The sequence below is a fragment of the Camelus dromedarius genome, chromosome 24 (assembly GCF_036321535.1).
Source record: "Camelus dromedarius isolate mCamDro1 chromosome 24, mCamDro1.pat, whole genome shotgun sequence".
NCBI classification, from domain to species: Eukaryota; Metazoa; Chordata; class Mammalia; order Artiodactyla; family Camelidae; genus Camelus; species Camelus dromedarius.
In genome coordinates this window covers 29,633,014-29,659,037 of record NC_087459.1, presented here as the reverse complement: position 1 = coordinate 29,659,037, position 26,024 = coordinate 29,633,014, and the positions used below count along the sequence as shown (strand labels likewise).

Below are 26,024 nucleotides of genomic sequence, written 5' to 3'. Positions count from 1 at the left end.
ACAGTTTCCCCCTGTGGGCGACTCTTAATTTGGAATTTATTAGATAAAGAAACTGAGTGGTTTGTCCTGCAGAGTTTCTCAGCCTGGATTCGCTGACTGCCTGTCTGCAGTGCAGGCTGACGTTTTGCCCTGTCGTCTGGACATCCTGTAAATTGGTAGTTGGACCTAGATGTTTAACTCCTTCTAATGCTCTCTCTTCAGGCCTACTGCTGCTTTCTTCTATCTCCTCCATTCTGCCACTGAGTCCATTCAGTAAAGCTTTAGTTTGTAATTGCATTTTTCATTTCTAAAATTTCCATTTGGTTCTTCTTTCTCTCTCCCGGGTTCTTCGCTGAGACGTCACTGACTCCAGGCTGTTATCACAATGAGGTCTTTTAAAATGCAAGCACGTGGTAGGGTGGTAGGCGGTGGTAGCCAGCCTCCAAGGTGACTCCCAGCGATCCCTGTCTCCTGGTCTCCACACACCTGCGCAGCCCCTCCCACATTCTACTAGGGTCAGTCTGTATAACCCACAGCACATGGCAGGGTGATGGCACATCCCTTCTGAGATGAGGTGATCAAGGGCAGTGGCTTCTGTCTTGGGCACTCTCTCTACCATGCACACACCCTCAGATCACTTGCTCTGGAGGAAGCAAGCTGCACTGTGTCAGGTTGGACTTGAGGCCCTGCTTTTTCTTTTACTTAAAAATGCAGAACCAATGAGATAACCTCATGAGCTACAGTTTCTTTATTTGGAAATCGATGAGCATTTTTGTCCCACCTACCTCTTGGGTTGTTATGAGCCTCACATAAAATAAAACACAAAAACATACAACTATTCATTTATGTAATCCCACACCCTTATCTTACAGATGAAAACCTGAAGCCCAAAGGAATGAAAAGAATTGACAGATAAGGCATGAAAGAACAGAGGATTTAGAAAATGAGCCCAGACTGGAATCCAGAGCCGAGACTTTAAGCCCAGTTCTCTTCCCTGCTGTGCCTCAAGGATTGTGGGCTAGTATCGTCAAACAGACACTGTTCCAGAGAGACAGTAGATAAATTATGATGTGTACGCAGTTAACCAAGAGAATGACATTTCTTCTATGATACGTAACAAATATGGGATAAATGCAAGAGGATCAGAGATTTTCCAGTTCAGCTTTTACATCATAAAATTGACAGAGCCAGCTACTCCTTGTTTCTATTGCTCTGCCAGTTACCCCAACACGCCGAGCCCCAGCACGTGGGCCCCCAGCCAGAGGGTGACTAACACCACTTCTTTGCACCCAAACCATGTATAATAGGCAAGTAGCTCCTTCTTTGAAAACTTTGCTGGACAAGTTGGTATCAGTATCTTTAAACCACAAACACTCCTTTGTTGTGCAATTTCAGTAAAGAATATTTGGAGAGAAAAGAAGCTAGCAATTTGAAGACAGAAAAGAGCTAGTTTGAGCCAGCAAGGTCAGACCATAAAGGTAACCATGACCTCAACAGGGTTTCAAACTTCTTTTTTAAATTAAGATGTTTTTTCTCAAAGAAGTATTTTTGCAAACCACCTCCCCCATTTCTGCTTTCTCCTCACCCCTCACTCTGCTGATAGGGGAAACAGTGATGGGGAAAAAATTGATATTTTAAAAAGTTGAAAAAGAATCTGATCCCAATCAGGTTAAAAAAAATTAAAATGCACATTGACTCAAACTGGAAGGAAAACACAAATATGAAAATAGTTGTGTTGGAGTGGTAGGATCATTTTTTTGCCCATTCTTAGTTTTGTTTGTAATTTTTCAAAATATGTTTATATATATATAATATATAAGCCATTACATACATACTTGTAATGTATTTTATATATAATTTATACTTTTTGCATTATATTTTTAACATAAAAATTCTGGTTTGGTACAATGCCTATCTTGTCAGACTGGGATTAAATAGGTTTTGCGGATTGAAATCCTAACTAGTTACCGTTCAGTGTTTCACTCTTCATGTGGGTCAGTTAAGATACTCTCAAGTTGTGAGCAACAGAAACAATCTCTGGCTACTTGAACAAAAAAAGAGAATCCATGGGAGAAACACAAGCGAGTGTAATGGACCAAAGGGCAGCCTTCAAGAAGCAGGAAGCCACTGAGAAGACCCGCTCCCCTGCGTAAGCAAACACTTGCCAATTGTTTCCTCTGGGCCCAATCCCTGGGTGTCAGACTCAAAGTTCTCAGAGAGTGAGATTCCTCTTGGGCAAAGATGTGCCCAGCTAGGATATTCTGAGCTGATGAACAAAAGAGGGAGTTAAAAGGAATCTCCTAGGTCCCTTCCCTTCCCTTCCCTGGTGGGAGAGAACACTTTGGGGATCCCGTCCCACCAACACAGCCCTCAGCCGCGGGCAGAGTGTCACCACAGATGGAGATGAGGATGCCGACTGGAAGGCCCAGCCTCCACTCAATCATAGGTGTGTTCTCACCACCAAATGAGAAGCGTGTTTCAGCTGTATTTTGGGTGGACACCCACACCTTCCTCCTTCCCTATCAGGGACCAGCAAAGACATGCTCTGGGCATGACATTTCGGTGGGATGCTTTAGAGCAAAATAGAACTTCATCTCATCTCTACACTCACATTATACAAAGCAAGTCTAGCCCTCCTTTACATACACATCCCACTCCCATTACCGCATCACCTTGCACTGTACTTCTAGGTCCTTCCCATCCCAGTCTCTCTCCTTTCAACTACTGCCCGCACAGCCTTCCTTGAAGGATGTTCTGTATTAACAGGCATTACATGAAAAAGAGAAGGGAAGGGGGACCACAGTCAAGCAAATCTAAGAGACACCGGTTAAACCAAGTCTGCACGGCAGAGTTCGTCTAGGTAGCTGTAGACCACTCTACTCTGTTTTGCAGATCCTCCCTGAAGCCCTTAAAGGGCAACCACGAAACCACATGTTCTTAGGAGCTGGATTCTACGTGGCTTTAAGGTGTAAGTGGTTTAACTGCTTTTTAATCGATGGAGGTGAAAGGGTGGGAAGTTTTATTAACATTCATTTTAAAAAGCTTTACACCTGTGGTGCACTGAGAGAAAGGGGCTCTTAGAGAAGTGCCTCCTAGGGTTTAGTCCCTGGTTTGGAGGTTTCAGAGCTTTGGTATGTTTTTGTTAAGTGCTTTAAGAATTCATGATCTTGGTCCAGGGCCGGTAATGTTGTGCCAGTTTCTTCTTCCTTTGGGGGAGAAGAGACACGGTTATACCTCCAGGCTCCTGGCACATTAGTACTGCACAGTTGACTTCTTAACATCTTCCATGGATTAGAATTTGCTCTAAGTCAGCCTGAGGCTCCCCAGAGGAGAGACTGAAGGAGAGAAACATTGAACTGTTTCTCAGGCTGGACCTTAAATGCAGTTTGTGTGCATAGTGAAACATACATACCATAAAAGTTACCATCTTTCACCATTAACTGAACTATTCAGTGGCATTAAGGACACTCACATTGCTTCGCGACCCCCACCATGCATCTCCAGAACATTTTCATCTTTTCAAACCAAAACTCTGTACCCGTTAAACAATAGCTCTCCACTCCCCTCTTGCTCCCAGCCCCTGGCAACCACCATTCCACTTGCCATCTCTATGAGGTCCCTCGTGTAAGTGGAATCACACAGTATTGGTTCATTTGTGTCTGGCTTACTTTTAAAAGCAGTTTTGATACATGGAACATTAGAGTGAGTAAGAAGACAGAGGGTACAGCTATCACTTCTGGATCAGAAGTCGTGGACTTGCAGCCCTTGGAGGAGCCCTAGGGATCTGACTTCACTTAAAGGGACGAGTTTCCTAATTATGAAGTTTTCTTAGGAATCTTTAACTCAGAAGATGCTAATCGCTGTTTTGGGTCTTCTCTGCTTCGAGAGCAATCTCTCAGTCCCATACTGAGACTAGCTGCCTCCGTTAGGAAGAGCCACCAACCTGGTCGTATTTATTGTATGGATTTTGGTCATGATTCAAGCTGGACACCCAACAGAGTAAACCCCTAATTGTCCCCAAAATTAAAAACAGAACTACCATACAATTCAGCAGTTCCACGCCTGGTTATTTATCCAAAGAAAATGAACACACTAATTCAGAAAGATACACGCACACCTATGTTCATTGCAGCACTATTTACAATAGCCAATATGGAAGCAACCTAAGTGCCCATCGATTGATGAATGGATAAAGAAAATGTGATATATAAACAATGGAACATTACTCAGCCATAAAAAGAATGAAATCATGCCATTTGTGACAACATGGATGGACCTAGAGGGTATTGGGCCAAGTGAAGTCAGAGAAAGACAAATACTGTATGATTTCACTTACATGTGGAATCTAAAAAACAAAACAAATGAACAAACCCAACAGAAATAGAGACACAGGTACAGAGAACAAATAGGTGGTTGCTGGGGGCGGGTGGGTGGAGATGAGATAAATAGGTGAGGGAGATTAATACAAACTTGCAGTTAAAAAATAAATGTGTCATGGTATGAAATGTACAGTGTGGGGACTAGTCAATAACTATGTAATATCTTTGTATGGTAACCACACTTGCCTCGATCATTTTGACATGTGTAGAAATATCAAATTACTATACTGTGCATCAAGAACTAACAGTGTTATAGGTTAATTATACTTTTAAAATAAAGTCATAGAGAAAGACATCAGATTTACGGCTACGAGAGGTGAGAGGGTAGAGGGTGGGGGAACTGGATGAAGGTATTCAAAAAGGTACAAACTTCTAGTTATAAGATAAATAGGTACTAGGGATGTAACAGAAATGATTAATATAATTAACACTGCTGTATCTTATCTATAAAAGTTGTTAAGAGAGTAAATCCTAACAGTTCTTTTGTCAGAAGAAAAAAGAATTTTTTTACTGTATTTCTTTTACTTTGTGTCTGTGAGATGACGGGTGAGATGCTAACCTAACTGTAGTAATCACTTCATGATGCATGTAAGTCAAATCATTATGCTGTACGCCTTAAACTTACGCAGTGCTGTGTGTCAATTATAGCTCAATAAAACTGAAAGAAGGAAAAACCACACTGGGACACTACTTCATACCCATTTTAAGTGGCTGTGATTTAAAATAAACCCCAGAAAACAAGCATGGGCAAGGATGTTGAGAAGTGGGGACCTTTGTGTGTTGCGAGTGGCAATGTAAAATAGTGCGCCCACTCTGGGGGACAGGATGGAGGTTCCTCAAAAATCAAAAACAGATTTACTGTATGATATGACAATTCCAACTTGGGGTATACCCAAAAAAATTAAAAGCAGGAATTCTAACATTTCTATTCCCTTATTCATAGCGGTGTTATTCACAATACCCAAAAGGACAACCCAAGTGTCCACTGATGGATGAATAAACAAAATGTAGTATATCCATACAACAAAGTATTACTTAGGCTTAAAAAGGATGGAAATGTTGACACGTGCTACAACACAGATGAACCCTGAGGACATGATGCTGAGTGAAATAAGCCAGTCACAAAAAGGACAAATACCGTATGATTCCACTTCTGAGGTACTTAATATTCCAATTCACAGAGAAGGAGAGTGAAATGGTGGTTACCAGGGCCTGGGGGGTGGTAGTGGGATGGGGCGGTTATTGTTTAATGGGGATAGAGTTTTGGTTTGGAAAGATGAAAAAGTTCTAGAGATGGACGGTGGTGATGGTTGTATGACTGTGTGAATGTACTTCATGCCAGAGAACTGTACACTTAACAATGGTTTAAATGGTAAGTTTTATGTTACATATGTTTTACTACCATAAAAAGTGTTTCGGAAGTATCTAATGCTATCTGACCATTATCCCCTGCTCCTGCAGGAAACTCGGAGCCTTTTGTAGACTTCATCCCCAAACACCATATTCTGGAAAGAGACAGAAGGAAGTAGCAAAGCGGTTTTTCAAAAGCTGGGTCTGCCTTCGTTGTTTGTATTTCTCAGTAAAAAGTCACTTTAGCATCAATGTCCTTCCCTCCCGCTCCCCCAAAGGAGCCAAGTAAGGAAAAAAACAAAAACAAGAGTGAAATTCTACACCAGAGGCAGCAGGACAAGATTCTGTGGGACTAGAGCAGTTTCCAAGAGTCCGGATAACATGGAGGGGGAGTAACTTGGGGCTAAGTCAAGAGAGAAGCCCGCCTGTCCGTCACCCACCTCATGGGAACAGCTCAGGTACCTGCCAGGTGATCACCTGCAGAGATGGTTCACCAGGAGGGCTGGGCGGTCTCTGATGCTCTGGCCACTTACCTCACAGAAGTGTCTCTCAATAATGTTTGAAGCAGTCAGGGCAACCTGATAGTTCTCGTGGAGTTGCAAAGCCTCAATTCTGTCAACCCCACCAAGTCCTTCTATCAGAAGACACATGTGTTCCTTCTGAGAAATCTTCTCTGCTGCCTGCAGGCCAGATAAGACGGAGACTCTGGGCCAAAGCTCTTAGGAGGTGGGGCTTCATTCCAGTAGAATCAGACCAAGCTACCCATTTCACATTGGGCAACGGCAGTTTTACTTTTTCCAGATTGAGTTAAAATTGCACTATCTTCCTCTCATTCTGGATATTTATCATATAACTATTGAGGTTTATCTTCATTACACAGAATACAGTATCTCCTTTGCTGTATATGCCACCATCCATAAATCTAACACCACCACTATCCAGTAGGTAACCTTCTAATTAGTGGAAATTGCTTCTAATACAGAGGAAATGATCTTCAAGTAATGCTATGTAAATGCAGAAGTTCTTGCCCTGCACTCCCTGGAAAGCCTTGAGAGGTCAAGCAGGAGACCCTTGATAAGGGAAGCCACACCATGGCAACTGATGAAGTTCATGGGAACAAATAATGTGACTGGATTTAATCTAACACTGACCATTGGATTTATCATCCAGGGCTATTCACAAACACAACATTTGTACATACAAAACCTCAAGAGTATCTCAAGAGATGCAAAAAAAGCAATGATAAAATTCAACATCCATTCATGATAAAAGCCTCTCACTGAAGTGGGTATAGAGGGAATGTATCTCAACATAATAAAAGCTATGACAAATCTACAGCCAACATAATACTCAATGGTGAATTTTCCACTAAAATCTGGAACAAGACAAACATGCCCAGCCTCACCACTTCCATTCAACATAGTACTGGAAGCCCTAGCCACAGCAATCAGACAAGAAAAAGAAATAAAAGGGATCCAAATTGAAAGGGAATTATATGTAGATGACATGATATATAGAAAACCCTAAAGATTCCACACAAAAACTCCTAGAACTGATAAAAAATTTAACCAGGTAGCAGGATACAACATCAAACATACAGAAACCTGTTGCATTTCTTTATACTAACAATTAAATAGCAGAAAGGGAAAGTCAAAAAAAAAAAAACCCCAAATCACATCAAAAATAAAATAAAATACTCAGGAATAAACCTGACCAAAGAAGTGAAAAACCTATATGCTGAGAACTATAAAACATTGTTCAGTAAATAGCATATTTTGGGGAAGTGGAGAGAGATAAAGACAAAACTTTGGCATCCGATGGGACCGTGCTCGCTATTTTGTGAGTAGTAATTTAAAAACCTCCTGTGGGTCAAATGAAATATTGTTTAGGCCATAGTGTTTATCTGATGAGAATTTGCACTTTTGTCTAAGCCTTGATACTCTCTAGTCCTGTCTGTAGGTCCAAAACGAATTCTTGGCTTTGAGTGAAGAAACTGAGGCAGGAACCAACGTGATAGGTCAGCCTCAAAGAAAACTGAGAAGTCGGGGATGACCCAGGGCAGTAGGAGCCTGGGGAAGGATTGTGGAGTTTGACAGAACAGATGGCCCCAAAGTGACTTCAAAGAACCTCATCCACTCTGATGCCCATTTGAAGTTTTTTCCTTTTCATCTTGATCTTTCTCACTGTCCTGTGTGCCACTATCTGATACAGGGGCTTCACTGGTCCATTAGAAGTGATTCGCCCAGACTCTCCCCAGAAAAACAATCCCAAGTGTTTAATTCAAATGAATCAGATGAAGTTAAATTTCTTTAGCCCACAAGTGTGCTTTCACAAATTTTTTATGTCCAGTTTTGCCTACTGGCTGCTAAGTCTCTACTCTTTATCTGTGATTCGCTCAAAGTCTTAGTGTCTAAATGGGCTGTTTCTAATCCGTTCTTGACTCAGGTCAGTTCTTTCTGAGACAGTTACATGAAAAGGATGCTTAAAGTGAGCTTTTAAAAAGGAGTCCCCTGGTGTTAACTTTGAAACTTTTCAAAAGACTTAGTCACATCTAAAAAGACCTTAACGTAATGAATATAACCAGCCTCTAAGATGGCCCTGGGTGATCCCTGCCCTCTTGGTATTCATGTTGAAATGGGCTGATCTGTGTAACCAACAGGATGTTGTTGAAACAACCTCCTTAATAGGTCTTAACAGACACTGGGGCTTCCTCCCTCCTTTCTGCGTTTACTTGCCTCAGAGGAAGCTACCATGTTGGAGAATACTCCAGCAGTCCCAGGGAATCCATGTGGGGAGAGTAACTTGCCAGGCATGTGAGTGAGTCATCTTGGAAGCCGATCCTCCAGCCTGCATCAAGCCTTCAGATGAGACTGCAGCCCCGGTTTCACAAACCAGAAATATCCAGCTAAGCCGCTCTTGGGTTCCTAACCCCAGAAACTACGTGAGACAATACTTGTTTGTTTTAAGCCACTAAGGGGTAATTTGTTATGCAGTATACAACTGACACAAATAGTGTGACAATATTGGCTTAACTTGCCTTTATTTTAGAAATAAGACTTTTCTAGAATTCTAATTCAAGGCTTTGTAGTCCATTATCCCAGCCACATACTTGAATGGAAAAAGAATTCTAGGATGGCCCCTCAGGGTCTATTCCTGCTAACTTCTTGCTGCTCCTGCAATTATGTCCCATGTTTTAGCCTTCTCAAAGAGAGCCAGCCATGTGGCCCACTGACTTTTTCTTTTCTTGCTTCAAACCTTTGATTGGTTTCTCTGTCTCACTCAGTAAGTCAAAGTTCCCACAGACCTTCTGTGATCTGGCCCCTGGATACCTTGAGCCTGTCTTCTACCACACCTTCTGTCCCTTTGCTCTGCTCTGGCCACACCCCCTCCTTGCCTTTTTTAGGTTCCTAGAGGGATGTTCCCCAGATACCCACAAGACACACTCACTTCTTTCACATCTTTGCTTAAGTGTTCTTCCTCAATCAGGTTTCCCCTAACTACTGCGTATAAGAGACCACCATCCCCTCCCCACTCGAAGCCCCTTTATCAGGAAACACCCCTTTATCAGATGTGCTACCAGTAACTCTCCACCTGACGTGTCTGTTCCCCTCCCCACCAATACATCAACTCTTTTGGAGCAAGCACTTTGTCATTTCCTAAGCATCTAATACCAGTACTGGGCATTAAAACACTTATCTGAGAAAATGAAGGTGATGGACCTTCTTTGAAAGGCCTCTTGTTTTGTTATCTGTAGGATGTGTGGACAGAGGGAGGGGGTTGGGGAACGGAGAGGAAAGAGAATCCCTACTTCGGTTTTAAGAACCAAATTAAACATCTTCATTTGGAGACTGCTATTTGGAAACCAACCTGTTCAGAACAGCTCACCTGGAGGATAAAAGAGAAGACGTCGAGGATGATGATAACAATTTTGGTGTCTTGGATGGTGAGCAGATTTATCAGTGGCTCCAAGACTCCAGACTGGACAAGCTGGATCAGCTGGTCCACAGTGCCCCCTGTTGTGAAGTTAGCCACTGTCCAGACAGCCTCTTTCTGGACTTTAAATTCTCCCTGCAGAAAGAGAACATTTACATTCCTGACAGACCCTGAAGAACTCAAATACAGTGATGCCAACGTGGTTCAGTTTCTAGGTTAGCTGGTGACAGGCAGGACCATATGTGTAATTTACACAGACCCCCTTGGCAACTTGCCTTTAGTTCTTGAGAAGACAGCATCTTTCAGAAGCTGGGAGGGAGGAAAGGCAGGCTCATATATGGTCTTAGAGGGAGGTTCTGAGTTCAAACAGACTCATTTCCTTAAGTCAGTTTGTAGAAAAAATACAACTAACATAAGCCAATGCAGGGAATCAATCTTGCTTAGAAATCACATGGGGAATTTTTAGGTTAGAGTGAACTACGCCTACAGTTCTAGTCTTTCTGCCCCAGTAAAACTTTGGACAAGACGTTCCAGAGTCACAAACCTGAGCACAGCCTGGAGGTGACAGAGAAAATCCCCTGAACTATCACTCAATGCATCCCTTACATTTATAAAACACAGTTCACCCAGAGAGATGGGAGTCATTTATCATGAATTCTTCTATCCCTGGTCAGGAGGAGTTATTCCCATCTTGTGGCTAGGGAAAACTGTGACCTCGGTTTAAAACAAAATTAAAAATTAAAACAACTTATGGCTCCAAGCAAGTTATATTTCAAAAGGCACAATTCAAAGTAAAATTACTCCTTGATTCCTGACTAGTGTTTCTGATTAGAACGTGTACAGACTCACAAACACAGGATAGCAAGTCCGTCTTACAGACTGGGAGATGCCATGACATGGGCTGTCCGCCTGGCCTAGTTTTTCCTACCTAGTGCACACCTGGGAACCCACCTGTCAACCAGAGAGAGAGCAGGACATCGCCAGTCCCTCCTCTGCCCCCAGTCTAAGGCAACCACTCCTGGCTTGTTTCCCAAGCAGATGGTTTCAACGTAGCTCATTCACCAAAAGATGATAAAAAGAAATGCTACGATAGTAGTCGTCCTGAGGAGAGGAAGTGGGACTCAGGAGGAAGAAGGAAGCGTTATTGCTTTTCTGGATTTGCTGTGTATGTCACCGCTTTAATCAATGCGACCTTTACACTGCAAAGGCCGTCTTTCTTCAGGGCATCGTATCGCCGTCACCCGGTATGCTCCTCCCCCTAGATCAAAACCAAGCCTCCTCCTTCGTTTGCCAAAGAGTAGACAGCACATTATTTTAACACTAAAGATAAGCCAGTCTTTACCAGCTCCAGATTTTTCTGGATACTTGAACTGTGGCGTCCCCTTTTCATTGAGCAAGGCTCATTGAGTCCTCTAAAATTTTAATGAGATGTCCCAAATGAGACGCCCCTTCCTTTTTTCAAGGACAGTTAGGAAACCAGTGTTTCCTAGGTTTGTCATAATCTCCCTCCATTGGCTTCTCAGCCTGCATCTAAGTACCTGAAGGAGCTCAACATAGGGCCCACCTGAAAGTAGCCTTGTGTCACGGACACCACGTGTGCCACTTACGTTTTTTAGCAGAGCCACCAAGGGAGGCAGGGCACCGCAAGTAATCAGCTGCTGGATGTGCTGGCGGGGCCCCGCCGCCACGTTGCTCAGGGCCCAGGCTGCCTCCTTCTGAATGGAGGACCTGGGGTGCAACAGGAGCTGGGGCAGCACGCTCAGTACACCTGCGTCAATGGCCAGCTGGGTCTGGTGGTCCGTTCCTGTGACGATGTTCCCCACAGTGCGGAGAGAGGGCGTCTGGAAGAACAAGGCAAGAAGTGTAACCAAGTATTGCAAATGCATCCCAGCGGAAGGTGCCCATTGCACCAGGCTTTGTGCCCTCCCAAACACCCGTCATGCTATGCTGATGGCACTCTGGAAGCCTGAGATCAGTGATTATACCCCTGATCCTTATTAATTCAATACATCCTTGGCTGTTTTCATAGTTTAAAGGTATTTGGGGGCAGAGTGAGTATAGCTCAGTGTGTGTGCTTAGCATGCACGAGGTCCCGGGTTCAATCCCCAGCACCTCCATTGAAAAAAAAAAAAGGTATTTGCCAGGCTCCCAGTAGTTCCAGCTCAAGTGGGATAGACGTCAAGGGATGCTTTTATCGAGAAATGATGCTAGCCTTTTCCTATCCTTACACTGGGAAACTTGTTTAATTAATCATATGTATAATGTAATAATTTCTACTGAATTTGCATTTAGCATGAATATCAAGTTCCTGTCGTATATTTAATTGGAGGTAATGAAATTCCAGTGGCTTTTCTGGTGTATTCCCCAACCCCCTCTTAATCACTCCGTAGGTCCCCAGGATGGGTCTATGATCGGGCTCAAGACAACTGTTCTAGGAGGGCTGACTGGATTTATTGTTTTCTTTCTCTGCAATGTAGTGGCAGCCCTAGCTCAGCTCATCAACAGTTCTAGAGTTTTCCTAGCCTATCATGCTACGTATCTGCCACCCAGGTGAGAGGTGGAGGTAGTTCTATAGGCCAATCACAGCCTTGTCAGGGCTGTTCCAAGTGGGCTCCAGACCCCCGGGACAAGTGACTTCTGCAAGATGTTGTCTTCACACCCTCCACGCCCCCAACAACACCCCCACACTAAACTTAACTTCCGAGGAAAACTATGCTAATCTCAGTACAGAAGATCACTAAGGCTGCATAATATACAGGACTAGACATAGAAATTTAAAGGGATACCCAAATTTCAAACTACATTTTCAAGAATTATATAAGTGATCTATGTCTCAGAGTAAATTATTTGACCTTGATTTTATTGACTTTCCACCTATATCTGAAGTAATCTAAGAGAACAAAGTGGTGAGAGGATACGGAGAAATTTTCCTTTATACTTGAGTAAGAAATTCAAATGTTTACGAGCTTCACCTTAACACACAAACACCCCAGCTTGTTAACACCTACATGCAAAGACCAGTAGAAGGAAAGGCCACAAAAGAATAGTTCATTGGGAGGAAGGATTATAAGCAATTTTAATTGGTGCTTTTCTATATTTTCTAGTTCTCAGATCAAGAAAAAGTAAGTTACTTAATACCCACTAGGATTTTGGGTCAAAATAGATTCAGGTCTTTGGCTAGAGAGTAACAGAGATCAGGGAAGTGCAGGTGACAAGCTTGGTTCAAGGACAAGGAGAAACACCAACTGTGGAAGAGCTGGGTCGGGGGCAGAACAAAACTGCTCGAGTGAAGATGACCCCCAGACTCTAATCTGAAGACCCACACAGAGAGTGACGAGACCTAGGAAACATACCAGGACATTGAGTTCTGAGCTGGCCATGAGCTCCACCAGCCTGGGCAGGACCCCGGTGTCAACCACTTGGCCGATGCGCTCATCGCAGCCTTCAGTGAGGTAAGACAGAGCCCAGCAGGTGTCCGAGAGAACCTCACTGTCTTGGTGCTGCAGGAGGTGGAAGAGGGCAGGCAACATTTGCTTCACTGAGTTATCGCAAGGGTACGGGTTCTTGTTCCGGCACAGGTTGGACAGGGTCCACGCGATGTTCCGCAGAAATGTGACCTGTAACAGGGAGACTGCTTCCAGCACTGGGTGCAAAGAAGGACAAGTGCAGATGGCCATGTGTCCTTGCCATCTTTGATCAATGTTATTGACCTGCATGAACCAAACCGTGTCAGCTTCAAACAGGAATTTGTTCTACGTAATGAATCTACCAGGGACACAGAGAATGAGCTTTGTTTCATATTCAAAAGTCAGATGGAGGTTTCCTTAGATTCTTCAAAATGTCCTTCCCCATCGGAGTCAGTTGATGACCTAAGTTCATTTTTCATTGACAAAACTAAGATCAAGCAGGAGTTACTTGGTCTTCCCACCTGCCTATAATTGTACCACATTTCTCATCTTCTATTTGACAACCAGTCTTCCTATCCTGCATCTGAATCCCATCACGTTTTGCCTCTCAAGATTCTGTCCCCAGGATCACCGCTCTCCCCTGGATCACTCCCACCAGTATAGAAACACACTCTGCGACCTTCGACCCCTATCCTTGGCACCTCTCCAGCCAGTACATCCCCCATTTCCCAACTTTGGGAACTTGTTACCTCACTAGGCAACCCCTTTTAAAGACACTCACTGGTACATTTGATGAAGCCAGGGCCAGCAGATATGGGATGGCATTGCTGGAGATAACATTGTCTCTGAATTCCGGGCCATCACCTACAAATAGATAAGAACATGACACTCAGAGAGGGAACAAAGAGAATCCTGGGGTGGATGACTAATCCTTTCAAAGTCTGTGTGAAGGGTGAGAGGCCAGAACTCATTTCTGGGTTGGTAAGTAGACAGCAGTGCCATGAACTTGATCCTGCGTCTCCAACGTGTTGGTTGAATAGACGGCCTGACATGAAAAGCAGGTACCACGCAGCAGGAATTGCTATAAACAGAGTTTCTGCAGACCTAAAGGAGCCAGTCAGCTGGGCACCACTTTAAACGGTGGCGCCATTTCACAGCATGGTTCTCAGGAGACAAAGGCCACTGCAGACCAGACTAACTTCCCAGAAGACTAGCATGGAGCAGTAACTTCCGAATGCAACTCAGAACAAAGTCTAGGAGATGGATAGATGCTGGCCATCAGCTGTCTGCTGCTTTGGCTGGAACACCCACTTTAGACCCTGAAAGTCTCGGCTTGTAATTGTTCACGCGTCCGGCAAGGTGCAAGTGAAACTACACCACCCAGTTTGGCCTGTTCCTTGCTGTACCAAGCAAAGCGAAAGGCGAAATCTCTGTAATAGGTGCTTTATTTCTGCAAGCATTTAAAAAGCAGGCTTATTTTATATTCTGGGTTTGCTAATCCCATTATCGGAAGTCCTCGGAGGTCTCATCATACTGTTTGTTTCTGCTGACTCAGTCATGGTGGATTGTTGGTTCTCTGAACTTGAAATTGCTAATATCTGGCTGCTCTTAGTTTGCCAAAACCCCAAGGGGCCCAGCTGAATTTACTTCCCCCAGAGAACATTGCATTTATATTCAGCCAGGGATCCTGGAGCTTCCAGCCCTGCAGCATTAACCCCCCAGTTTCCACTTTCCTGGACCACGCGGGGAATTAAGCATCAAGTCCCAAATCCATGAGGCCAATCTTAGGTTTGTATTTTCAGGGGAGGCTTTTATCCTAAAGAAACTTTTTTTTTTTTTAATGTTCCTTTGGCAAATATCACTGGAGGTAGAATTCTTCTAGGGTCCTAGGTCATGCAAGGGTCTGTCATAAAATCCCCACTTTGCATGAACCAAAGACTTGTCTTTTGTTCCTGAAGCCACTAAGACCTGAGACTGCAGGACCTTGGTCTTGGCAGGTGTCACCAGGTAGCCTGCAGCTTCAGAACAGACCACATTGTCTGGTTTCAGCTTCCATTTTTAGCCTTTGAACTTGACTGAATTTTTGAAAATCCCATTCTACTTTTCCCAGCATTTCTAGGTATTTATTTTTATTTTATTTTATTTTTTTAATGGAGGTAATAAGGATTGAACCCAGGACCTCATGCACGCTAAGCACACACTCTACCACCGACCTAAAGCTCTACCCTCATTTCTAGGAATTTACACTTAGAGTGCCTAATCTGCAATACTACCCAGAGACCTCCCGTCGCACCACGCACCAGGCCCGCTGTTTCCTTGTCCTGAGGGGAGAGCCTCACCTGCTATATTACCAAGGGCCCACACTGCCTGTTCACACACAGTCATATGAGGGGAAGACAGGAGCTCAACCAAGGGCTGGACGGCCCCTCCTTCCACAACAGCGCGAGTCAGCTCTGAGGTCCCTGAAGCGATGTTGGTGAGAGCCCAGGCTGCTTCGAACTGCAAGCAGGGGTGCGGTGATGACTTCAGGAACTCCACCAGCCTGGGAATGAGCCCAGCTTCAACCATCAGCCTCAGAGGAGGGTTCTTTTCCCGGGACAGCATCTTCCTTTGCAGTGCAAGAGTGAAAAACAAACACGTCCGGTCAGGTGGGTACGAAAAACCTCCTTTATGGATGCTTTTGGCCTTCCTAAGTATCAAAACAAAGGGCTGGGCCAGAGCTACTTAATATCCTGGCGTTTAGCCTCTAGCACTGTGCAGTGATGGCGCAATGTTCTCCCCTTTAGTTATCTATGATCCGCGATGTCTGTAGAGGCCAATTTAAATTAAGCAATTCATCTCTGACAACACTTGCATATCTTAAGCTGTTCTCAAGGACAGCGCAGAGGAGCAACTTGGTCTCACTTTTGGATGACCTAGCCTTTCTTACCTTGTGTGGGCATTTTGCCACTGCCAAGAAACCGAACAGGCCACTGGAACCCATTTCTAGCTATGAATCTGTCAACAAGAGAAGTCTGTTTGGTGATACCTGGCTGCCTGAGTGGCCTGGAAACACAGTTCTGGATCTGAGGCATTCACACCATTGATTATTTCTTGCAGGGTGAGGCTGACCTGCAAGGAGAGACACATCCAAGTCAGAGTCTCTGCCAAGGGAACCCCAGAGGCCATCCCGTGCAGCCATCTGTCTGATGAGGAGAAGCCGGCTTGAACAGTATGTACCCATCTGCATGCTGCTCTGTATCAGGGGAGGGAAGAGCATCTGGTGGTCTCATAGGGCTCAGATTTGTGGGTCATTCCCCGTGCTCTGGGGGAGGGGTAATTCCCATCATTACTGGGATCCCCAGCGCCTTTATAATCCCATGCAGTAAGAACATGCTAGCGAATGTCAGCAAAAATGGCAGAGGAAGGACCTCAAAATTCTCTCCCCCATAAAACCAACAAGAAAACTGAAAAATAATCAGAATCAACTTTTTTAGAACTCTGGAAACTGACCAAAGGCTTGCAACAATTATTTTTATCCGAGTCAAAAAGGGTATATTCATGAAAAATGTCTAAATCTCAGTAAGAACAACGAGGATTGTGGGGTTCTGCCTTGTCTTATTCCCACCCCTCCTCCCCTAGCTCCATGGCAGCCTTGAAAACCAACAGCCCAGCAGCTGCTAGAGGAGGCCGAACAGGTTAGTTCTCCTTTAAAGCCTCATCCTCAGAGAATTATTATTTGACCCATCTGGTGGTTTCCTGGGAGACCTCATTTGTAAGAGTCTATTTTGTTTGAGTCAGAGCTCACACAATGCAAAAAGTCTTTTCCCTGAAGGTATTTGTTAAAAACAATTAGAGGAAGTTGTTCAACTTCACAGCTGCTTAGGTTTGGGGGTGTGTGTTAGATAACAGGTGGGGGCACAATAGACTGACCAAAAAAAAGGACAAAACTGTGAATAACATGTTCATTGGGACTTTGAAAGCTCCAACATACTCCTGAAAATCTAGAAGTTCATATGCATGTACAGGGCTGTACACATGCTCACAGGAAACTGAGAAGGCGCTGAGGTCTCACCTCTGGCTGACTCTGAGGCTCTGTGCAAGTGAAGATGAAGGTTTAGGACAGGACTGTCAACCGTCTGAGTGTTGAAGGCATGCCCCAGCATACACACAGAACCCCTTGGCAATGACTGGGTGAATTTTTGCTTCCAAATGTTTAAGGGAATCTCTGTCCAATCATTAGCTGACCACTAAGCTAACTGAGCAGAGAAGTCAGTGACTATACATGACAAAGAATACAGACTTCACAAAAATCAATTCAGAAGTCACTGAGCAAACAAACAATGAGAAACAACAACAAACCCTGGGCAAGGGGTGGGGGGATCTGATATCTAAAGTTGCTACATTATTTTAAATGACTAGTTGTCAAAGAAATTACAAGACATGCAAAGTATGGCATATACACAAGAAGAAAAAAAAAAAAAGGCAATCAATAGCAACTGTCTCTGGGGAACCAGACATTGGATTTACTAAACAAAGACTTTATGTTCCAAGAACTAAGGCAAACTACGTCTAAGAACTAAAGGAAAGTCTTCGAATGATGTCTCACCAGAGCCAACTAGAAATTTTGGAATTGGAAAATACAGCAACAAAATGAAAAGTTCATTCAAGTGGCTCAAGAGCATCTCTGAGCACACAGAATAAACCCAGTCAGTGAACTTGAAGACAGGTCAGTTGAGATTATCCAGCCTGAAGAAGATAAAGAATTGGTTCTTGGCCTTTTAGCTAAGATCAAATGTCGTATCTGTTCTTACCAGCTTAATATCTGATACAGCCTCCCTCCGAGGACAATAAATTAAACGGATTTTTGGAACTAGGAGATGGAATAGGAGCTTGCTCCATCCACTCCATGCGTTGACCTGGGATTGCAGTACGCCCAGGAATAGTGCGCCCCCTTCAGGGGAACAAAGATTGTTTAAAAAAAAAAAAAAAGGAAAAAGATGAAGACAAAAATGAACAGATCCTTATATATCAAGCATATCAACGTATGCATAATAGGATGGAAAGGAGAGAAAGGGGCAGAAAGTATATTTGAAGAAATGATTTCCAAAAACACCCCAAATTTGATGAAGTTCATCTACACATCTGAGAAGCTTAATGAACTCCAAATAGGAAAAAATCCAACTGCAATGGAGTAAAATTAAAAACCAACATTAGAAGAAAATTTGGGAAGTACACAGATTTGTGAAAATTAAACAACTCCTAAACCAACAGGTCAAAAGGAGAAAATCAAAAGGGAAATTAGAAAATACTTTGAGATGAATGCAACAAACATACAATATACCAAAGCTGAGGACAATATACCGAAACTGAGGAGGTGCAGCTAAAGCAGAGCTACAAGGGAAATATATAGTCATAAATGCATGTATTTAGAGAGATCTCAAATCCATAATCTAACTTCACACTTAAAAATAGAGAAATAAAACAGAAAATTAAACCCAAAACAATTAGAAGGAAGGAAATATTAAATACTAGAGTGGAAATAAATGAAACAGAATGGAAAAATACAGAAGAAAAAAAATCAATGAAACAAGTTGACTCAAAAGAGCAACATAAATGGCAAATCTTTAGCTAGACTGATGAACGGAAAAATAGAGAAGACTCAAGTTATTAAAACCAAGAATAAAACTGGGGACATTACTACTGAATTTATAGAACTAATAATATTAGAGACTATATGAACAAAGTATGCCAACAAATTAGATAACCTAGATGAATGGGACAAATTCCTGGAAACACAAACTACCAAAAGTGACTCAATAAGAAACAGAAAATCTAAATAGACCTGTAATAAGAAACTGAAATATTAATTTTTAATGAAAACTTCCACAAAGAGAAGCCCAGGCACAGCAGGTTTCACTGGTGAATTTTCACAAACATTTAAAGAAAAAATAACATTTAAAAAAATTAATAAAAATAAATCCCTCACAAATTCTTCCCCCAAAAAAGAAGAGAGAGGAACTTTCTAATAGTAATTAATTCTATGAGTCTAGTATTACCCCAATATCAAACCAGACAAAGATACCACAGAGGAAGTACAGAACAGTATTGGATTAAAATGAATATGGATTAAAATGCTAAACCAATTCTAAAAGAACAAAAGGCATCAACCCATGAACAGAATTATACATCACGACCAATTGTGATTTAACGCAGGAATTCAAGTGTGATTCAATCTATGAAAATCAATGACGTATACCATATTAATAGAATATACGGGGGGGGGGGAGGGCATGATCATCTCCACAAATGCAGGGAAAGCGTTTGACAAGATCCAGCACCCTTCCATGATTAAAACAATATTCAACACAAACTAGGAATAAAAGAGAACTTCCTCAACCTAACAAAGGCATCTAAAAAAAACCCACAGCTAGTGTCATACTTAATGATAAATGACTGAAAACGTCTCCCCTAAGGTCAGAAACAAGATAGGATGTCCACTCTTGTCACTTTCATTCAGCACAGTACTGGAAGCTCAAGACAGGCTAATTAGGCAAGAAGAAGGAATAAAAAGGCATCCAGATTGAAAAAAAAAAGTAAAACTATCCCCATGTACAGTTAACATAATCTTGGACAGAGAAAATCTATATCCAATCTACACACACAAACACAATTTGGAGGTAATAAATGAGGTTCAGCAGGAGTAATGTACAAAAGTCCATTGTATTTCTATATACTACCAATGAACAATCTAAAATTGAAATTAAGAAAATTTTATTTTAATTAAGAAAATAATTTTTATTTTATAAAAATTTGTATTTTTATTCAATAGCATAAAAAAGAATAAAATACTTAGGAATGACTTTAACAGAAGAAGCACAATACTTATATGCTGAAAACTATTTTAAAAAATTACAGAAGACCTAAACAAATTGAAAAAATTCTCTGTTCATAAATTCAAAGACTTAACATTGTAAGATGACAATACTCCACAAAGTTGGCCTAGAGTCAAAGCACCCGCCATCAAAATCTGAGCTCCATTTACTGAAAAAATTGACAAGCCAATTTTAAAATCCATATGGAAAGGCAGGGAATCCCAAAGAGCCAAAATAATCTTCAGGGGGGGGGGGACAAAATTGGAGAACCCACACTCCCCAATTTCAAAACCTATAGTAATCGAATCTGTTCTGCTGGCGTAAGGATAGACATATATCAATGCTAGCCCATTCAGAGTCCACAAATAAACGCTCACATTTACGGTCAGCTGAAGTTTGACAAGGATGTTAAGACCATTCACTGGGGAAAGAATAGTGTTTACAGCAATGGGACAACTGGATATCCACGTGCAAAACAGTGAAGTTGGCCCCTTACACCATTTACAAAAATTAACTCAAAATGGATCCAAAAACCTAAACATAAGAGCTAAAACTGTAAAATTCTCAGAAGAAAACATAGGCATAAATCTTTTTGACCTTGGATTAGGCAATGGATTTTTCAGATGACACCTAAAGCACAAGGAAACCAAAGAAAAAAGTAGATAAACTGGACTGTTTCAAAATTTAAACATTTAAACATTTGCATTTCAAAGATTCTATCATGAAAGTAAAAAGACAACCCATAGAACGGGAGAAAATATTTGCAAATCATGTATCTGGTAAGGGTCTAGTATGCAGAATATATAAAGAACTCTCACAACTCAGTAAAAAGAGAAATTACTTGATTTTAGAAGTGGGCAAAGGAGTTGAATAGACATTTCTCCACAGGGGAGATATACAGCAGCCACTAAGCACATTAAAAAATGCTCTTCATCATTTAGCTTTAGGAAAACATGTCATTTACAACAATACAACCCTTCACATCCTCTAGATGGCTCTAGTCCAGAAATGGACGATAAGAAGTATTGGCAAATAAAATAATTAAAAAATTTTTTAAATTAAAAAAGGGAAATGTTGGGGGTATAGCTCAGTGGTAGAGCGTGTGCTTAGTATGCACAAAGTCCTGGGTTCAATCCCCAGTACCTCCATTAAAAAAATAAAAATTAAAAAAAAAAAGAAGTGTTGGTAAGAATGTTAGCATGTACAACAGTACAGCTGCTTGAGAGATAAGTTTGGTAGCTATTTGTTTCCTATCGCTACTGTAAAAATTACCACAAATTTAGTGGCTTAAAACAGACTTATAGTCTTACGGTTCTAGAAGTCAAAAGTTCATGATCAGTTTCACTGGACTCAAGTCAAAATGTAGGCAGAGCTGTTTCTTTCTGGAGGCTCTGAAGGGAAAGTCCTTTTTTCTTGCCTTTTTCAGCTCCTGGTGGGGCTGCCTGTGTTCCTTGGTCTGTGACACCTCCCTCCCCCTTCCCTCCTCCTTCAAAGCACAGCACGTTCATCTCTTCTTCTGCTCTGCCTTGTCCTTCATCCATCTTCTAAGGACCAATGTGATTACATCGGGCCCATCCAGAGAGTCCAGGATAATCCCCCCACCTCCAGACCCTTCATCTAACCACATTTACAAAGTCCCTTCTGTCATATAAGGTAACATTCACAGGTTCCGGGGTGAGGACACGGAGATATTTAGGGGGGCCATTATTCAGCTCACCACAAGCAGTTCCTCAAAAGAGTTAAGCCCAGAATTATCTTATGACCCAGCAATTCTACTCCAAGGTATACTCCTGACAATTGAAAATATGTCCAGACAAATGTTCATAGCAGCATTATTCATGATAGCTAAGAAGTGGAAACAGTGAATGGATAAACAAAGTGTGGTCTATCTATACAATGAAATATTATTCACCTACAAAACGAATGAAGTACTGACACATGCTACAACATGGGTGAACCTTGAAAACGTTATGTTAAGTGAAAGAAGCCAGACACAAAAAGCTACGTATTATGATTCCATTTACACAAAATACCCAGAATAAGTAAATCCACAGAGACAAAGGAGATTTGTGGTCACCAGAGGCTAAGGGGGAAGGAGGAGTGGGTAGGGGATTTCTACTGAGGTTATGAATATATTCTGAAATTAGCTAGTGGTGATGGTCACGCAACTTTGTGAACACATGAGAAACCACTGATAAAAGGGTGAATTCTGGGGTACTTGAATGTTTAAAAAGGAACATGCTAACAAGAATGAAAAAGTAAACTCTTCTCCTAGTTTTGTTTCAGATTTTCATCTTCCTTGGGTGGTGAAATCCTCAGGACTCCTATAGACAATCAAAACTAAGTAGAGAGAGGGGGTCAGAGTTCAACGGTAATCCAGAGGATGACCCTAGCCATTCTATTTGAGGCTCAGTAATGCATCATCAAGTCTGCTTGCCCAAACTGAACCAGAATCTGCCCTTCAAGAGCCCTACTTCTAGTCCTAATGCTCATGGATAGTTCAGGTGGGACACAGACATAACAGATCATAAAAGGCATGTAGATACAACGCTATTGGAGTTCTAAGAAGGAACACCTCCTGGTCAGGGAATTTTGGAAAGGATCCACCAAAACAGTACTGGCCTGGAAGTCAACCCAGGATTTGCCTTGAGTGAGGGTGGGGTGGATGGAGAGTGGAAGACATGACAGCATTCAAGTCCTAGGCAACACTTGACGTGTTGAGTGACTAGATGCCTCTACTGAGAGAGAAACTTCATGACCCCTCCATTTCCTGTTGCTGGTTGAATAGCAGCAAGAGAATTTTCAATTAGAAGCAGCACCTTCTCCAGCCCATTAGAATACAGACCCCATACTCACAGCCACAAGGTAACAACACTGTTTTCTGACGTCACCAGGTTAGCTCTAATCACGCTCTCTCTACAGCTTTCCTTCAAGAGCCTCCATTAGAGCTTGCAGGTTCTGAATCAAACATTTTCAAGGCAGAGAAACTTACAAAGGATGTGTTTTATACATGACTGCTCTACACGCCACGTCCCCGACGTACCCCTTTGTTCTGATGTTCAGAAGGGTCAGGGGAGACACTCGTGATGTTCCTCCTTTTCAAGGCCTGCTCATCCTTCTTGGCTTTTCGGAGCTCCAGGCTGACTGCTATCCTCTGCTGCCGCCTCATCTAATGAGGAAAACAAAGAATGGGAGCCCTTAGGGCTGGGAAGTCAGGTTGTCACACGTTTAGCCTTTGGAACACACTTCAAAGCACCTGATTTCGCTTTTGCAGATGCCACAGGCCGGAAGACTTCAGATCACACAGCTAGTAAATAGCTCGGTTCACCTCCTCTGCTTCCTCCTCCTCCAACACCACCTCTAGAAAAACAGTCCCTCTTCCTCTCAAAGTGAAGGAAGAGCATGTACACCCTTGGCAGGTCAGGATTCTCAGCTGTAGAGACGCCTGAGCCAAGCATCCCATTGCTCTGAATCTGAGCACATCTTCATGGGTGGTTAGTTCCAGAAGACGAGGCCTGTGCCCTCCTGCTCTGGGCACGCAGGTGGGGCTGGCAACTAGGAAGGAAGCCCCCGTGTCCCAGGTGTTCTTGACTGTTTTCACTATTGGGCATCAGCCTATAGGTCATTCAAGCTTCCATCCAGTCCCAAGACTTTTACTTGGACACCAGACTAAGGAAGATTGAAATTCTAAAAACAAACCAACCACCCTTTTCTTCTTATGTCAGGCAAAATTCAGACTTTATCATATTGAGAATCCTGGGGAAATGATCTGATCTTTATGGATAGACGAGTTTGGGGTCAAAAACTTTTCAAGATACATAGATGTTGGACACAGACCTAGAGCCAGAAAACATGGAGACCAAAGAAGGAGAGAATTCACGCATAGCATAGGCTCCCTGGTCCAGGCCCTGGTGCTCATTCCAGCAGCAAGAGAAGCCTGGAATTTTCCATTCTGAGTCCTATTTCTCTGCAAGGCATGCTTGTTGTTACCCGTACTGTCGACATCTTAGCTCTTTGGTAAGCCTCTTCGACACTTGGAGCTTCAGGTACGCCTCTATATGTGAGGCACTGCTATTATGCAGTCCCTAAGAGGTAGGTATCAGCCCTGTTTTATGGATGAAGAAACTGAAGACCTGAGTTAGTTTTCAGATCACATGGAGACCTTGATTTGAGTCTACAGTTGTCTGACTGTCTAGGTCCATGAGTTTCAACCCTCCCCACCGTCAATATATTATTATGAGATCTTCAAAGCATACAGAAAAGTTGCAAGAATTGTTCAGTGAATATCTGTGCACTTACCCGCAATGAACATCCTGCTAGACTTGCTTTGTCACCCCCCCACTTTCCCCCCTCTTTTTTTAAATGCATTTCGACCATGTGCTTTCTACTGCACTAGTCCTTGACAGCGTGAAGAAGCGGCTTCATACTCACAGACGCATCTTTGCCGCGATACTTGAATTTTCTCAGCCTCTCTTCTGGCGCTTCTAAAGTCGGCATATTGACTGGAAGCAGGAAACCACCTGGAGGCAGGGCAGTTCCAAAGAGATTTTTCAGAGCCCTGTGTGTGGTTAGTATGTTAAAGTCATCCTGGCTCCAAGCCCTTAAAGGGCCTACAGTGGAACGGAGACCAGACTCAGGAAGCCGGCTTCCATAGGCATCACCACACCAGCTTGTGGGAGCTCAGAGGGGACGAGCCCCAGGCTGCAGAGTAAGGGAAGCCTTTTAGAGGCAGTTTGGCTTCAACTGGGTTTTTGATGGCTAGGGAGGCTGGAAGGGATGCATAGAACCCTTCCGCGTAGCTGTGACCAAGGAGTTCTACACAGAACATAGGTACGGATGGCGAGGAGCCCAATCAGGCTATGACAGGAAGATGGCTTCTCCTCCCACACCCACCCCACCAGCACATTTGTTCAGGACTTTCTCAAGCCATGACCCACTCTAATTCTTCGGTAGACCTCCTCCACCCCAGATCAGGCCACCATCATCTTTCACCCCCATCTGTCAACTGCCTCCCAAATCTTCTCCCTGCTGCTTCCATCACCTTATTCCCATTTGTTCTCTACACAGAAGCCATGTGATCTTTTTAAAAAAAGACTTGGTCCACATCATTCCTCCCACTTTAAAACCCTCTACTGTCTGCCCATTGATTTTAGAAGAAAACTCAAATTCACTATGGCCCCCACCCTACGTGAGCTGGTCTCAGCCCACTTTCTCTAATAACTCTTTCCTAAGGATCTTCCCAGTCAGTCTGCTTTATCTTCTCCACAGCTTTTACCACCATCCAATATTTTCTTGTTTGTGCAACTTCCTCCCCCCACTCCCAATGACAGCGGGACCACGTGTGCCTTAGGTACGATTCCTCAGCCCCTTCACCATGTACAGCATCTAGTAAGTAGGTACTCAAATATTTGTTGCATGAGGGTCATGGGTGATAAGCTCACAGAGAGCTGGTCCTCATTTAGAGGAGGTTATTCAAATCAGGCCAAGTCTGGACTTTCTACAGGGCAGCAGGGAATGACCTTTCTTACAGGTGTACAATGAATGTCTGTTTCTAAGTATACAGGATGGGCTGGACTATATTATAGAAAAGAGCAAACTGGAGAAAGAAGACCAATAGGCTCTTCTTGAGTGTATAACAGCTGGAGATAATTTTGGTAGGAAAGACTTATTTAGACACATCAGTTTGGATGGGATGATGCAGACAACTTGGAGAATTCCGTAAGTGAGGAGACAGCCAAGAAGAGAGAAGGAATATACGTGAGAACAGAACAAGAATTGAGTCTTGGTGACACTCAAATTAGGACCCAAGAGACTGAAGAGCCAGCCAGAGACTACGAGAAAGGAGGAATTTGAGACAGAACAGAGGCACCACCAGTAACTGCAGCTACCAGGCCAGGGACGCATCCTTAAACCAAAGTACCACCAGCCCCAGCGAGATGGGAGAGCAGATCAGCTGAGCATCAGAGCAGACGATTCACTGTGGTGATGCCACCTTTTTTAAAGCTTCAGTCTCTTTAGAAGGTTAGGCAATAATGGGGGGGAGGGGACCTGCAAATTACTTCCTTGAATTGACCCATCACCCCCTCCCACCAGCACAGCCCCATCTGGAGAGGCAGAGAGTG

The 26,024-nt window shown here is 43.0% G+C and overlaps 1 protein-coding gene and 2 non-coding genes across 3 annotated transcripts; 2 read left to right on the top strand and 1 right to left on the bottom strand.

Annotated features, from left to right (window-relative positions):
* Positions 1–2,977: 2,977 nt before the first annotated feature.
* KPNA7 (karyopherin subunit alpha 7) lies at positions 2,978–24,399 on the bottom strand. The gene is made up of 10 exons (XM_031433320.2): positions 24,334–24,399; positions 22,946–23,071; positions 16,077–16,159; positions 15,388–15,656; positions 13,830–13,912; positions 12,995–13,258; positions 11,249–11,482; positions 9,594–9,776; positions 6,242–6,388; positions 2,978–3,185 (listed from the first exon to the last, which is right to left on the bottom strand). The coding sequence occupies exons 1-10, from the start codon at positions 24,397–24,399 to the stop codon at positions 3,072–3,074; spliced, it is 1,569 nt and encodes a 522-aa protein (XP_031289180.1). The 3' UTR covers positions 2,978–3,071.
* LOC116147255 (U2 spliceosomal RNA) lies at positions 17,793–17,983 on the top strand. The gene has a single exon (XR_004130789.1). It is a non-coding gene; the product is annotated as a U2 spliceosomal RNA (small nuclear RNA).
* TRNAT-AGU (transfer RNA threonine (anticodon AGU)) lies at positions 20,979–21,050 on the top strand. The gene has a single exon. It is a non-coding gene; the product is annotated as a tRNA-Thr (tRNA).
* Positions 24,400–26,024: the final 1,625 nt, after the last annotated feature.

Coding starts and splice junctions, on each gene's coding strand:
- KPNA7 (XM_031433320.2), bottom strand. CDS start 24,399: ATGCCGACTTTAGAAGCGCCAGAAGAGAGGCTGAGAAAATTCAAGTAT. Junction 9,777..11,248: donor TGGTGGCTCTGCTAAAAAAC/GTAAGTGGCACA, acceptor CTCTTTCTGCAG/GGAGAATTTAAAGTCCAGAA. Junction 6,389..9,593: donor TCTTCTCTTTTATCCTCCAG/GTGAGCTGTTCT, acceptor TCTGGCCTGCAG/GCAGCAGAGAAGATTTCTCA.